The sequence below is a fragment of the Hypoxylon fragiforme genome (assembly GCF_022984875.1).
Source record: "Hypoxylon fragiforme strain CBS 206.31 chromosome Unknown GGS25scaffold_3, whole genome shotgun sequence".
Taxonomy (NCBI): domain Eukaryota; kingdom Fungi; phylum Ascomycota; class Sordariomycetes; order Xylariales; family Hypoxylaceae; genus Hypoxylon; species Hypoxylon fragiforme.
The window spans coordinates 1,192,082-1,206,277 of NW_026054758.1; the positions used below are offsets into that span (position 1 = coordinate 1,192,082).

Genomic DNA, 14,196 nt, shown 5'->3' on the forward strand with positions numbered 1-14,196 from the left:
GCGAGGCTCTACTGGACAAGCTACTCTTCTATATTTGATTGTACCAAACAAACATGTTATAACCATCAGTTTTACAAACACCACACGACTCATTCATTTCATTATATTCCCTACTTCTTATTTTTTATTATTTACCCTATTTTGATAAGAACGATTAGGCACGACGGACTACACTTTCACACTTTCACACTTTCACATCATTTGTTACTTTGTTGTATAAGAGCATCTTCCGGAGCACAGCATCATAAAAAAGTTTGGGTCATTTCGGGATTCTGTCTTCGACTTGCTTCTACCCGCGGGCGTACTATTGGGGGCTACCGGTATCAGGCACGGCACTATTGTACCACGATACAGTATTGAGATATCACTTGCTTTTCTGTTTGCATGGCACATGGATGCCGGGAATCGGGGGTTTTGGCACAGGAACCGACAGCGATCGGTTAGATTATATCGTTTCGTCGAGAAGACGGGGATGTTAGAATAGTTTAAGAAGCCGTGAAGGGGGTCTACCCAGAATCACAGGCTCATCCGCGCACAGCGTGGATTGATGGGACTTGGAACTTGTTTCCAGGCGGCTAGGATTAGATAGCCTATGCTGCCACTCCAAATCGGCGCTGTATTATTTAGATACAGAAGTCGTTGGAGCTTCGTTCATAAGAAGAATCGAATAAAACAGTTCAAGCCCCTCATAAAAAGCATTTGTTCCTTTTGAATTGTACATATTTGCAATGCCACTTGATCTCTACTCTAGATAGATGATGGATATCTATGAAAATAATACCTACCTAGGTAACTATATGCTATAGTCTTGACCTTGTATGTTGACCTTCCATGTTTGTGATGTGTGCTATCTTAGGCAATATCTTGGGTCTTATTTTAGAGTGCCATCTTCAAACGGGTACTCCCATTGATAGGTACTAGGCTGTTGGGTAAGTACCTGTTCAGGCATATTCTGTGGAGAGAGAACCTTGGAAGTCTAGAATAGTAAGAATTAGAGGGAGTCATTGTATTGCTAAGTGGATCTAGTTGATGTATTGTCGGATCTGTTATCCTTTTTTTTTTTAGTGCAATGCCTAACATTGAATGCAATATGTACATACGAAGTACTAATGGATGGATGCACAACTTTGAAATGCACGATGAAAAAAAAAGTTGTACAGCTTATTAGGCTCAGGTGGGGTCCTAAATTCCGCTAACTAACTTAGTTATTCCAAAAAAAAAAAAAAACTTCAGAACAATTTAAACAACCAGTAACTATTAAATTCCGCCATTTTTTCCCCAGATATGCTCAGACAATGATCGTCAGGCCACCGCGCTAGAGATGTGTAACACCTGATCGCCAAGTCTGACTTCTGAGGACAACGGGATAGCGGATGTGCACTTGATGCAGTTTTGCATGTTGAGCTACTCTATCTAGTAGTAGCTCCAGCGACGGCGGTATGGAGTTGAGAGAAAATTTTGTAGTCTCTTTTTTACTACCTATTGCATCTTGTTGTTGTTCCCTAAAACAGAGCATACTATTATAGTAAGTGACCTCTATGGATGCTTATGGATGCTAATCTGACCCTAAGGTACCTCTCAATCAGGGATGAGTCTCTTTCTCGCAACACGCCATGATCGTCTTTAACCCTTGGTCCAATGGCCCCATGGGGACATATACTATGCAGATTCTTAGGTGTATTCGTAGTGGGACTTTGTGCTATTCCGGCCGAACCGACCTTCCGCGTACGTAGAATAGAGAACAGGTACAATACCATACCTACATAATAATAGTAACTGTCAATATATTACCTCTTTACTCAATGGTACTATATGATCTCATAAGGATTCGATGTTCTTATCAATCTTCAGCCACAAATAGGAGTATCTAATGGGCACATCAGGCCATTGGGTTCAATATTCACTATATGGATGGAGTAAGGAGAACCCGAGTGACGAACTATATCTGGTATGCAACGAAGGCCGTTATGCGAATCTATCCATCTACATCTACATGTATCTGAGATATACCGGCATGCACAGCTATTTCCGCAAATTAACAACGCGGATTCGGATTCGGGGTCGGTGACTAACCATGCCTCCCGTGCCTTGTATAAAAGTAGATTGATCTGAAGGTAGACAGACCGTTCTAGACCTGCTTGTTCAGTAAAAAGTTCTTTCGGATACCAAAAGCGAAGCGAACTATTCTCGTTATTATTCGCATAGATAAAGATAAAATTGTACATACATACACATACACACACACACACACACACCATAGTATGAATTTTTACATAGACATGTACATACATAGCGTCCTGGTCTTACTGAAACAGCTTTAGAATAGATCGATCCATTGGTTAAAGAAGCGACAGAGGCTCCCTCAGTGGATTTGCAAAGTGGCTCAGGGCCAGCGTCAGCGTTAGGGCCAATCGCACCATTTTCCGAATTGCGTCAACGAAATCCCTTTTCCTCCCGCGCGAGACGCCGGGCGAGCAAGCAAGGCAAGTCGATCCAAGAAGAATCTACCGGTTGGCGTCTCGACTCACAGCCTTGAAAAATTTTCTGCTATAGAATTTTTAAAATATGTATGGCAAACAGGTATGGCAATCTCCTGGCCCGGTGATGCAAAAAGGGTCATAAGGGGTGCATACGGTGCATACGGTGCATACGATGTACCCCATTCATTAGAGTTATACTTTTGGTCGATTGGGAAGTTAACTCAGGTACGGCCTACGGGAAGCTATTGTGCTATGCAGGCATCAGGAGCCGGTGCAATGCCTGCCTAAGTAGGTACAAGTCTGTATGTAGCCAAGCTCCAGCAGGTTTCTTCCATGCTACATTATGTACCTAATGACCTTAGTACATAAAAATGTATAATTTTAGACATAGCTTTTCCCTATGTAATTCATTAAAATATCATAAACCTGTTCTCTCTCTCTCTCTCTCTCTCTCACACACACACACACACACACACACGCAGAGATTGTAGATACATATGTACATGTGACAAGAGCTTCAGCCGAGACGCATGAGTTTCAATGTTGAATGGACGAAATAAAACTTGGAAGAGTTTTCCCGTGTCTTGTGTAAGATGCCCAAAGAGGCATCATAGCCCCCAAATCATACGGTAGTTTTACTAACTAAGATTTTCTCTCCTAGGCGAAGTTGAACAGTCAATCTTTCTTCATGCAGGCTGAGAGATAGTTAATTGTATGGAATCAAGAAAAAAAAAAATGTTGGGACTTATGTTTTTTTCTTCTCTTTCTTTCGGTAGGACAATAACAGAAACGATCGAAAGGTTGGAAATGCCACGGACGTCCCAGACCGAGTAATCTACTGACAAGAAACAAAAACAAAAAAAAATACAAAAAAAAAGCCCAAACCTAGGACATTGTTGTTGTTGTATGCAGAATTGGATTGTCTTGCAACTTGTTTCTTATGCGCCGGGCGACTAAAGGGGTGTATCCCTATTCAAGCTCGCTTGTTTGAATTTTTTTTCTTCTCAATGCAATACGAAAGTATGATGGCATGTTTCAGGCTTAGCAGATGAAAAGTTTTTTCTTTCTCATCATTCTCAGCCTTGATCGTTAGCTGGCTGAATAACAAATGAGTCCTTGACACAGCATGAGCTCGACACGTAAGTCTGGAAATCTGGCAACAGTCTGGTAAGCAAGCTTGGTTGCTAGAATCCAACCAAACGTGATATTAATAGCAGCTCTAGTAAGAAATAGGTTGATACTATTGATTATGTAACGACTTTGCGGCTAAGGCGGACGGGGACGCCCAGCGAAAATAGCGGCTGGAAAAGGACGAACCATAGGTGCATATGACGTTGGGTGTTAAAGAAACAGCAGTCAGGCTCTGACCACCAACATAGAAACTTTCTCATTAAGTAATTGGTTGTTGTGGTTTTTGTGCATGAATTTGTTTCTTACAAGCATGTTTCATCCTCCATAACTTGGATCTGTTGATGTAATCAACTGAAAGGTCTAGAGCCTAAGTAGAAGCAATAGAAGTTCTCGGCTTCTTTCAAATAACCTGCTTTACTTTGTTGCTTACGGATTATGTGCCGAGATGAGAGGGTGACCCCCACAAGATTCATATTGAAACTATCAAATTATATGAAAGTCAAAGTTACATATTTATATATGGTATGTGTAGATAATAATATGCGGTTTTGCGTGGGATGGAGGTAAGGCGGGATTTGATGTTAATATCGCTCTGCTACTTCGTACATGCCAATATAACAGCATAATATACGAAGTAATACGATAGTTATATTGTACAGTAAGTTTGGATATGTAGGCAATATGTACAATACCAAGTTGAATACCTAATGCACATGTGGTGCCCCATAACCCCCATAACCTACCACATGTAGCCCTGGGAAGTATTGTGTCAAATGTTTGGGTGAGGCTTTCGGTCTTCCAGATGTCAATGCTACAGTCATTGATTATATCCCCTTAAGTGGCATAAAGCAGCAGCAGACACACCGTTACTAAAAATAACACCTAGTACATCGTTTTCAATCCACTATTCCCACATTTACCCACAGCCCCATATATTGATCCATTTTTCATTCAAATATAACGCGGTACAAAGCTGGCCGGCGTTAGGTTATTCCGGCGTTTAGTGTAACTGTAATTGAGTATGATTTCGATAATTAGTCTTTAAAAAGGGCCCGATACGCCAGCGCCACCCAGGCTGACGATACCGATCCAGCTACGCGTCGTCCGAACGCTTCTTCTTACCTTGAAACCGGCACGCTACGCGACCTGGATAAGCCGTATTTTAGATGAGGCAATTCCCTTTTACGGCTCTCAAACGCGGCTCTCAAACGAATAAGATCTAAAAACGCATCTAATTGTCAAGCTTGTCAAGGAAACCATATTTGGGGACGTTCTCGTCGAGGATTAAAGCTGATGCCAAAAAGTATGGTAAACATTAAGCCACGATCTCGATGTGGCACTTGTAATGTGGCTTTATGTAATTCTAAGTACTGTTGGTACAAGTGGCATACGCAAAAATAAGTGGTAAATTAAGTACCTACAGAATTTGTTGATTTTATTGGATAATAGATTTATGGGGCGGTGGGTAAATTGGCTTGGTTGTATCTGCTACTAATTTTAGTAACGGTGTGTCTGCTGCTGCTTTATGCCACTTAAGGGGATAGATTGGCCCACTATCGACCTACGTGTACCTTTCTACCTAATTCGATAGGCATGGTACCTTTGCGACATGTTTATTGGTTCAGGGTTGCCAACTTGCGGCACGTGCCTACAGTGCTATCAACGACTTCAATGTAACTATTGTATTGTACTACTAGTTACTAGTTAGTAGTACCTACATAGAATAGCCCTGGCAGCATGTAAAATATGTACATTCCACCCATCAGCTGCCATCATTCCATAGAAGAGCCACGGGTGAGCCACGGGTGCTCTACTGGCCCCAGCAGGAAAAGAAAGTCGCTCCCAAGGTTAGACAATCTTAGGTACAACTAGCTCGTTATCTTTTGGAGATTCCACTCGCTATCTCGCTATAAGGCTTGCTCTCCACAGCACTGGAGGTACTATTAGTACCTAGTAGTACTATTAGTCTATTAGTAGTACATATGTTATGTACATGCACGTAGTAATAAGAGCAAGGGCCATGTATCCGTACAATAAGCATGTACATAGTTACCTTTTCGGAATATTTTTCAAAACTTCTAACCAACCTAGGGTTGCGGAATGTATTATTCAAACGTATTATTCGCGTATTATTCAAATATAATATTGCATTTTATTATAAAATGCAGTGGGTCCGAAATGGAAAAGTGGATCGGTACATAAGTGGAGTAAATTTTGCACCAAAATTTGGTGATATTACCTAATTTTACAGGTATCTAAGGCGCGCAAATCTCGATATGTCGTTTATGTGATCCGGCTGAACTAAGCTTTGAAGATTGCGTTGGACTTTGATCATAATGTGCTCGAAGAGTATGATCAAATCGGCGCCCTATTGCATAGGGAAAATGGCAAAAATGGCCATATAATTTAGCTTCAAATCCTGTAAATCTTCCATATTATTTCAGAGTGTAAAGCCTTATTATATGTAGGTATATATTAAGTGTATTAGGTTAGGGTGGTCACGTGACCCACTTTTGAATAATACGGTATAATACGCATTTTACAGGGGTTTTGAATAATACGCGCATTTTATTTTAAAGTGCGCATTTTACGCAACCCTAAACCAACCACATCCCTTGATGTCCCCTTTAGACGTCAACCCATAAACCTTGAAGTGCCGTTAGCGCAAATGGTGTTACAGCAACCTAGAAACACTAGAAACACTAGAAACACTAGAAACACTAGAAACATTCCAATCAATTCTCTCTCACTCTCTTTTTTCCATCTCCCTTCCCTCCTCTTCTAACGTGCAATAATAATATGGAACTGGCATTTGGCATTTTTCAATGCCACGGCATCGCAAACAAGGATAACGGCAGTAATGTCGCATAATGTCCTCCGTGGGTCAATCCAAGTTCTCATCTTCGATTGGAACTTCCATGACATCTTGTACTCCTGAGATTACTGCTTTGGGATAAGGGTATACTGTGTGCCGTAGCATCTTGCTTCTCTCCCTTGAGTCCCTTCTCTTTTCTATCCTTTTCTTGCTCTTCCCGTCCCGGCTTGTCTTCCGTGCCCCGTCCGACCTCATATGTACATATCCTTGGGCTTTATGCCAGCCTACGGGGTTACGGGGGTTTGTTCCTACCTTAGCATAACTGTTTCTTCCTGGACTACCGAGTCCAAGATTACTAGAGCCGTCGGACTAATCCACTTTGTCGACGTGTCAGCCATGGAGGGATCCGGACCTCCAGAGTCCACCGAAACCGGACCCATACGACGGTCAATAGCACGGCTTCGTTGGTCGACGGCCTGAACCAGTCGGGTTCTCTATCCACCTTGGACCTTGGCACTATCATTGTCAAGGCACGTTTCTTAAGGTTTCTGTTATGCCACGTTTCAGAGGCTTTTTTATCCTGACTGGCCCTTTGAACCAGTCCGGGCCCACCTATGTACCACAGGCATTGAAGTGACTGAAATGAGCCGGCTTGTTTCTCGTCCTGGAATCTCATTCGTCCATGATCGTTCTATGAATTCTTCTAGCGTGGATCCCGTCTTATCCCTTGCCTCGGAATAACTTTAATAATAGAGAGATGAATGGGTGTTTTGCGATCTCGTTCCACGCGTTCCTAAAATGTACCAATAGCGGAAGGTCCCGGCGGCGTCACTAATTGTCCTACTCGTGGTCTCACATATCCGAGTTGACCGGTGAGGCGTTACCTAATAATGATCCAGGCACCAAGGTCTATCATCACTCGCAGCCGTTGCTGTTGAGAGTACTACATAAAACATATCCAGAGCCTCTAATCTAGGCAGGTAGGTGAGGAGAAAAGACTCAATCGGATAGGTTCCCAATTGTTCCACACAAACAGTCTCAAATCGTGATTAATTCTCCGCTCTAGTTACGCTGGTGTCTCGTCGTGCCAGTGTTCCGGTGATGGACAACGATGTCCTCCTAGGCGAGTAGGCCTGAGGATTGGGAACTAGTCTATTGAGAAGAGGGACCCCTTTTCCAGCTCCGCTAGGGATGACTCATATTGCCAATTCGTAAGTCTTGAAGCCAGGACTCATATTTAAACTGTATGTACAGCAGGCAGCAGGGAGCTTCCAGAAGCCTATTTCCCTACTCGTCATATCATTCCACCTTTCCTCCTGGAATGCTCATAGTGTCACTGACGCACTTTCAAACAAATGTATCGCTAACCTGGCATCCCCAAATTGGTCATTGCGAGGACGGAAACGGAAATTACAGTTCTACGACAGGCGATTGACTCATCTGGCCATGGAATTCGCCCGTCTCTTTTTTCAATGGATTGATGGATACCTGGATGGCGCCGCTAGGCAAGGGCTTTTGCTGCCTGCCCCAGTATATGTGGAGGCTCTTCATGGTCTGATTTTACCTTGGTATTCTGTGATCACATACCGATTGAATGACGACGAGTCATACTCGAAATCATTTCGGAGTGATCCATGAGTGGTAAATTTTCGTCATTCATTATGACGGTTTCACAATCTGCGTATGATTTTCTGAGAGGCGTGTTTGAACGCCGCCGAAATACCAGAGCCGGCCTGTATGCTGTTGTATTGCTGATGCCCTCTATCGAGGCGCCAGCATCCTAGATACGATGCAGTTGCATTCCATGCCCCGATCACAAATTATCGGCGTCGGGTCGAAATTGGAATTGCGTGGGTCATCAAGATCCCGACGAGTTCTAGCCCTTTTACGGCTACACCTGAATCACGAAGCCTCAGGAGCCAAGAACAAGATCACAGATTGCATTATACAGATTGCAGTATCTGGAAGATGTCAATTCGGGTAGTCGTTGATTAGAGCCGCACCGTACATATGGGGCCTGGCCTTGGGCTACACCAAACAAGGAATAGGATAAATTGACTGCAGCCACAACTACTCTGTCGGCACAGCGGGAATGATTATGGCCAGATCAATCAACGGCTTATCTTGCAGTAGGGTGTGTTATTGGGTTATCTAGTATCGGGGCTTCGCCCAGTCCGCCATGCGCCCATTGCTGCGTCAACCCGGAGCGATTTTCTGCAGAATCGTCCGAGGTAGTTCTATCATATCATCCACTGTCGTACAATAACCTCTGTTGAATCAGGCAATTACCTTCTGAGGTAGACAGCCGGCCAAACTGTGGATGTCCAAGGGCTGGCCAGCACGAAATGAGTTACGTACACTGGGTAGTCAGGTAACGTTATTAGTCAAGTGCATGTGGTATGTACATACATATCAAAATGTTGCCGATCTGCCAAGCAATGGCATCCTTGATCTCGTCAGAAGGCAAGCTGCACGCAATAATAAGATACATTGGGTACGCACAGATAGTGTGCTTACTTTCTAGATATGGCAAAGGACCGCACGAGCCCCAATCTCATACGAGATTGATTGAAATTTTAACTAAACCACTTTGTGCAGAGGATACCTACCTACTAGGTAGCTTCTAGCCGAACCACATACAACAACCTAGGTGTATACACAGGCATTACATCCCCATCAGTTCAGTCTGACCCGGTACGTTTGAGATTATTGTGGTATTGATCTAGGGGCGGATCTCGCTGCAGCGGTTCATTGCCAGGGGAGGGAAAATTGACATGATAGTAGCATACATCTAACTATCTGGGGTCGCCTTCCCGGTGGCAGTGCAGCAAAGCAAGCAAGATTGCAGATTTCCAGAGTTCGAGAGCACAGAGCCTGCATCCGCGAACTACAGTACCAACAATGAATGGCACCCTTACCTATTCTATACATCGACGTCGCATTTGCACTATAAACCACCTAACCTAGGTTAGTTTCTCTACGTAGATAGATAGGTATAAATTCGGTGGGAAAGATAGTGCCCCTCCCCCCCCTTCCTGTTTGACCCTGAACATAGACATAGGGGTACCGAGATGTATATATATATATTATATGCAGGTAGATAAGTAAGCAGCTAACCTAACCTACTGTATTCTTTTCTCGGTGAGAGATAGTTACTGTCGGTAGGTTAGGTTACTAACCAACTAACCAACTAACTAACTAGGTGTGAAACCATCGGCGTTAAAAGTGAGGCCCCCCCAAGCCGCGGCAGATGGTTGTTGAGTACTGTACGTAGTGAAAGTTCGGTTGATCTACAACCGGGAAGAGAATAATTTTTTAAATGTTTTTTTTTTTTTTTTTTTTTTTTTTTTTTTTTTTTTTTTTTTTTTTTTGCGCATTTAACTATGTAATATCAAGACCTCGTCCAGAGAGGAAGGAGGTATTATTTAATAATACACTAGGTTAGGTAGGTTAGGTTAGGTTAGTCAGTTAATAAGTGACCTATTTACGTACCTAGGTAGGTTTGCATTGATTGCTACATCAGTAACGTAACCTACGACATTTTTGACTTACCTACTTCAAAGGTTACCTAACTATATACCTCTAGTGGGCATCTGACTGGCTGCCTGCCTACCGTAAGTTTCTCCGTTGTAAATAAATCCCTCTTCTTCTAGTTATATTTATTTATTTATTTTTCTTACATACATACATACATATAATAACTATTTTTTTTCTTCTAATCATTCAGGGTTAACTACCTCTCGATGATCGGGCGATCGCGATGTCTGCATCGCAGAAAAACTCCCACTCCCTCGTTCCCCCCCTCCCCCCTGCTGCCCTTCGCACCCCTGTCCCAAAACCACGCAATATGCGGGCCGTCCCTGACATTCGCGGGATGTGCCCATTGTCTCCCCGGTTCAGCGCTATTCCCTTTACGGCTTGGACTACTGTCGGCGGCAGAGTAAATGAAGGGGGAACTTTGCAGCTTTTTTTTTTTTTTTTTTTTTTTTTTGTGTTCATCGCATGTCTTGCATCATACCCTACCATCTTACCATTCTTCCTCAACCATGGATGCATGCACATACTTACAGTAGTTCCCGGTAGTTTTTGAGCATCCTATTTCTAAAGCAAATTCGGCAAATGGTTACTTTCGCTTCGGTCACCCCTAGGCATCATATCATCTACCACATAATGCTATCGACTGTGTAGATAGACAACACAGTAGATACATAGAAACAGTATGTAGTTCGCTCAATGTTCGTAAGCGCCAGGATCAAGTACATATTAAGGAGTTAGCCGATGTTTTCAATCTACATATTAATACCCCCTATCTTAAAGATGGCTGATTAGCGAGGAAATCTAACTCTCCCCGCGCCTATCACAAGGCGCGCAACCAAGATTGTAGATGAAGGTGTAATATCTCGCCGAAGCGCGCAGCAGGTTTACGTATCATGGCACCACTCGCGACTACCTAGGTAGCTTCTACGGCGTTATCCGCAGGTACTCAAACCCCCTAGCGAGATACTCCTCGCCACCGGCCATCGCGAGCTCATACTCGACGTCCGGTTGCGCTTCGCGGTACAGCGCGTTCGCTTCACTGGCCATTCTAAAATTGAACGCTGCCTCCTCGTCGCTGATGATGTGCTTCGGGATGCCGTTGGCGGCCGCCGCCTCGACTTGTAGCTGCATCGCACAGGCACGGTCCAGCAATCCGAACAGGAACCCGGCCTCATCCACAGTCGAGCCCACCGTCAGCAAACCATGGTTCAACAGTATGGCGCCTTTGTTCTTATCCCCCAGCGCCTCTGCGATGTGCTCGCCTTCCTCCGCGGCGAATACGATGCCACCGTAACGTGCATACACGGCGTGTGCGTTGTGAAAATTGCATACATCTGCAAAGGGAAACGCGTTTCAGGACACGTATTAGCAAAAAAAGTTCCCAACTCACTCACTTAACTCCGACGCCTGTATTCCTTTTAAGCCTTAAAAAGGTGACGAAAATAACACAAGGAAGCGACTCCTCCGGGAAGCAAGCATAGGGTAGGCAGGAGTAGCCTTGATTTTATGGAATATTCCGCACGGCGCAGCAAAGTGGAAATAGATTGAGATGAGATGGTGGAGCCTCGAGTTGACTTACCTTGGTTCAGCATCTCCAGGGGGCGGGCAAAGACACTCCACGCCCGACCGGCGTTCGAATGTGCATGGCAGCTTTTTTTGAGACAAGATCGGTTAGCATCATCGATTTTGGCCAAAAAAAAAAAAAAAAAAGGAAACCTCTGTCGTCAAGTCATCCCCCCCTCCCCCGTCATGTTGTAGTAAGTATCGAGGCTTGATCCTAATCATTTGCTCATTTGACTATACCGAAGATGACTCACCGCCCACCCAACCCCATCCAAAAAACCCTTATACACCTAATTATGACTCGAACGAAAACCATGATAGGGAGGAATGTGAAAGAATACCACCCCCTTTTGATGGGTATGGTGTCATAATCTACTTACATGGCGTGAATGTTGTCCGGCCTGCGCTTATGCACGGCGGAGTGGATCAGATAGCCGGCGGCATTCGCAGGTCGATTGGGGTTCCCGGCCACGATCTTGCCGGTGGCGATTTCCAGGCAGAGCATGTCGCCCGCCGTCAGCATCGCAAAGTGCCGCCCGAGCGGGTTCATCCACATGAGGCCATTGAACTCCGGGTCCCGCACCGAGATGTGTCTGCGTACGGAGTATGATGTCAGTTACAAGTTGCCTACAATAGGTACACTAGGTACACCCTCTCCCCCCCTCCCACTCCTTCAGAAACGGACAAGGAAACAAAATAAAAGGAGATAAAGTGTGGGGAGAGAATGGGGAATCAAACTTGTAACGCTAACACAGTAGGTTAGGTATGTATGTAAGTGCCTTGCCTAGTAGGCATAGAGATCCTCCGAATAGTCTTCTTTTTTTAGGGGGAATGGGGAAGGGGGGAGGGTATATTCGCACGTATGTACGTGGCCCAGCAGCAGATTTGAAAGCAATTTGTAACAAAGCCGTGCCCACTAAGGCAGCTAAGCTTCCTAAGCTAAGCTACGAGGCAAGTCTTTGCGAAGGACGATGTGGGGGACAAGTGATTTCTTGGTGGATTGATTGATTGATTGCTTGATGCTTAAATCAATCAATCAGTCCATCCATCAATCGGACTTTTTACTATATATACATATATATATATACGTCGAGTATGTATGTATGTAAGGTAGGTAGGTAGGCAGGCAGGCAGGTAAGTGGGTAGGTTAGGTATGTAAGGTTAGATGCTTACCCGGAAAGCCCTTCGGTAAAGCCGCTGCGGGCGAAGAAGCGGAAGACGGCGGACATGTGCACTAGGATATGCCTTCTATGCTCTGTGAAGCTGGGGAAGGTGGGAATCCCCGATAGCACTACGCCGTGCGAGATGGCTTCCAGCGGCGTCTTCTCCGTCGCCGCCTTTTCGCTGCCCGCCGGCTTCTTCTCTGCCAGGCCTTTGGGTGCCGTGCTGATTGGAAGCGTCGTGGTGGTTGCTGAGGGAGCCATGGTTTCTTATTGTTTGAGGTAGGGAGGTAGGGAGGTAGGTAGGTAGGTAGGTATTGGTTCTTTGAACAGAAGAAGTAGTAGTAGATACGTCGATATGATATCTATCCGTTCCTCTGCTTTCCTATAAATAGTACTAAGTCAAGAGGAAAGATAAGGATATAGATGCTAGTACAGTAGGTAGGTCATCATATCAGCCTCGATTGGACAAAGGCTTAAAAGTTCGGAGGTGGAGTAGCAACACGCCCTATTGTTCTCTGCCCCGCACAATCCGGGATCGGGGGGAGTGCGGGCGGACCACTGATAGGCACTACGTAGATAAGCAGTGACGTACTAGGTACTACCTATAATACCATAGCATCATCTATCTGTCAAGGGGATGGAAGATGGCATATGTCGCTGTCGACGGGCGGAGGTGTGCTGACAACAACGAATGTCTTTCGCGCATCCAAGAGTCAGTCCGCCGCGGTCTTTCATTTCCTGCATGTTTATAATGAGTGGGGGAGGTGCATTGACTTGATCAACAACTGCTTTTGCCTCGATATCTGTAAGGACAGAGATGGGCTGGGTATATTGCGAGGGCACAAATGAGAAGACTGGGATGAATATATAATAGAGAAGAAGAAAGCTACGCTCTTCATCTCTGAGAACTGGCTACCCTAGGTACCCTAGGTACCCCACTAGGTTAGGTAGATACCTACATATGTAGGTTAGGTATATACACGAATAGAGTTCAACTAGGTGTGTCAGACCCTTTCAATCCTGAGCGAGCGGTATGCTGCTCAATTTGCTCAATTTGCTCAATCTTCCCCAAGTCATCTAACCTAGGCGAGCATGTCTGGTCGAAGCTGAGGACGACACCCAGAGAGTTTATCTGTGCATACATAACACATAGGGGGATTTAATACAATCTCATGTCAACAGTTTGTCTATCATAAGACTTGCGTGATAGCAGCAAAGGGGTATTCTATTATCCTCATCAAACAACTAACTAGCATTAAGTATTACCACCCACACCACCATACTCCGTTCCCCCTTCCAACCAACAACAACACCTGCTAGTATTAATTACGAAGGGTATAATCTTTTTTCCTTCCTCCTTCTAAGCGAGTGATTGGGGTATTTAAAGAAAAAAGTAGGTAAGACCGATTCAACCAGCCAAACAACAGACAGCTAGCTACCAATTACCATCCCCCCTGAGATTACAATTCGTGGTCGTGACCCACGAGATCATCAAAAAAGAGCGACA

General features: G+C 44.5%; 1 protein-coding gene across 1 annotated transcript; it reads right to left on the minus strand.

Moving 5' to 3' along the window:
* Window positions 1-10,399: 10,399 nt before the first annotated feature.
* GGS25DRAFT_480743 (arad-like aldolase/epimerase) lies at window positions 10,400-13,639 on the minus strand. Its single transcript, XM_049260107.1, has 4 exons — window positions 12,700-13,639; window positions 11,907-12,119; window positions 11,543-11,613; window positions 10,400-11,297 (listed from the first exon to the last, which is right to left on the minus strand). Exons 1-4 carry the CDS (start codon window positions 12,948-12,950, stop codon window positions 10,888-10,890), a joined length of 945 nt encoding a protein of 314 aa, XP_049118713.1. The 5' UTR covers window positions 12,951-13,639; the 3' UTR covers window positions 10,400-10,887.
* Window positions 13,640-14,196: the final 557 nt, after the last annotated feature.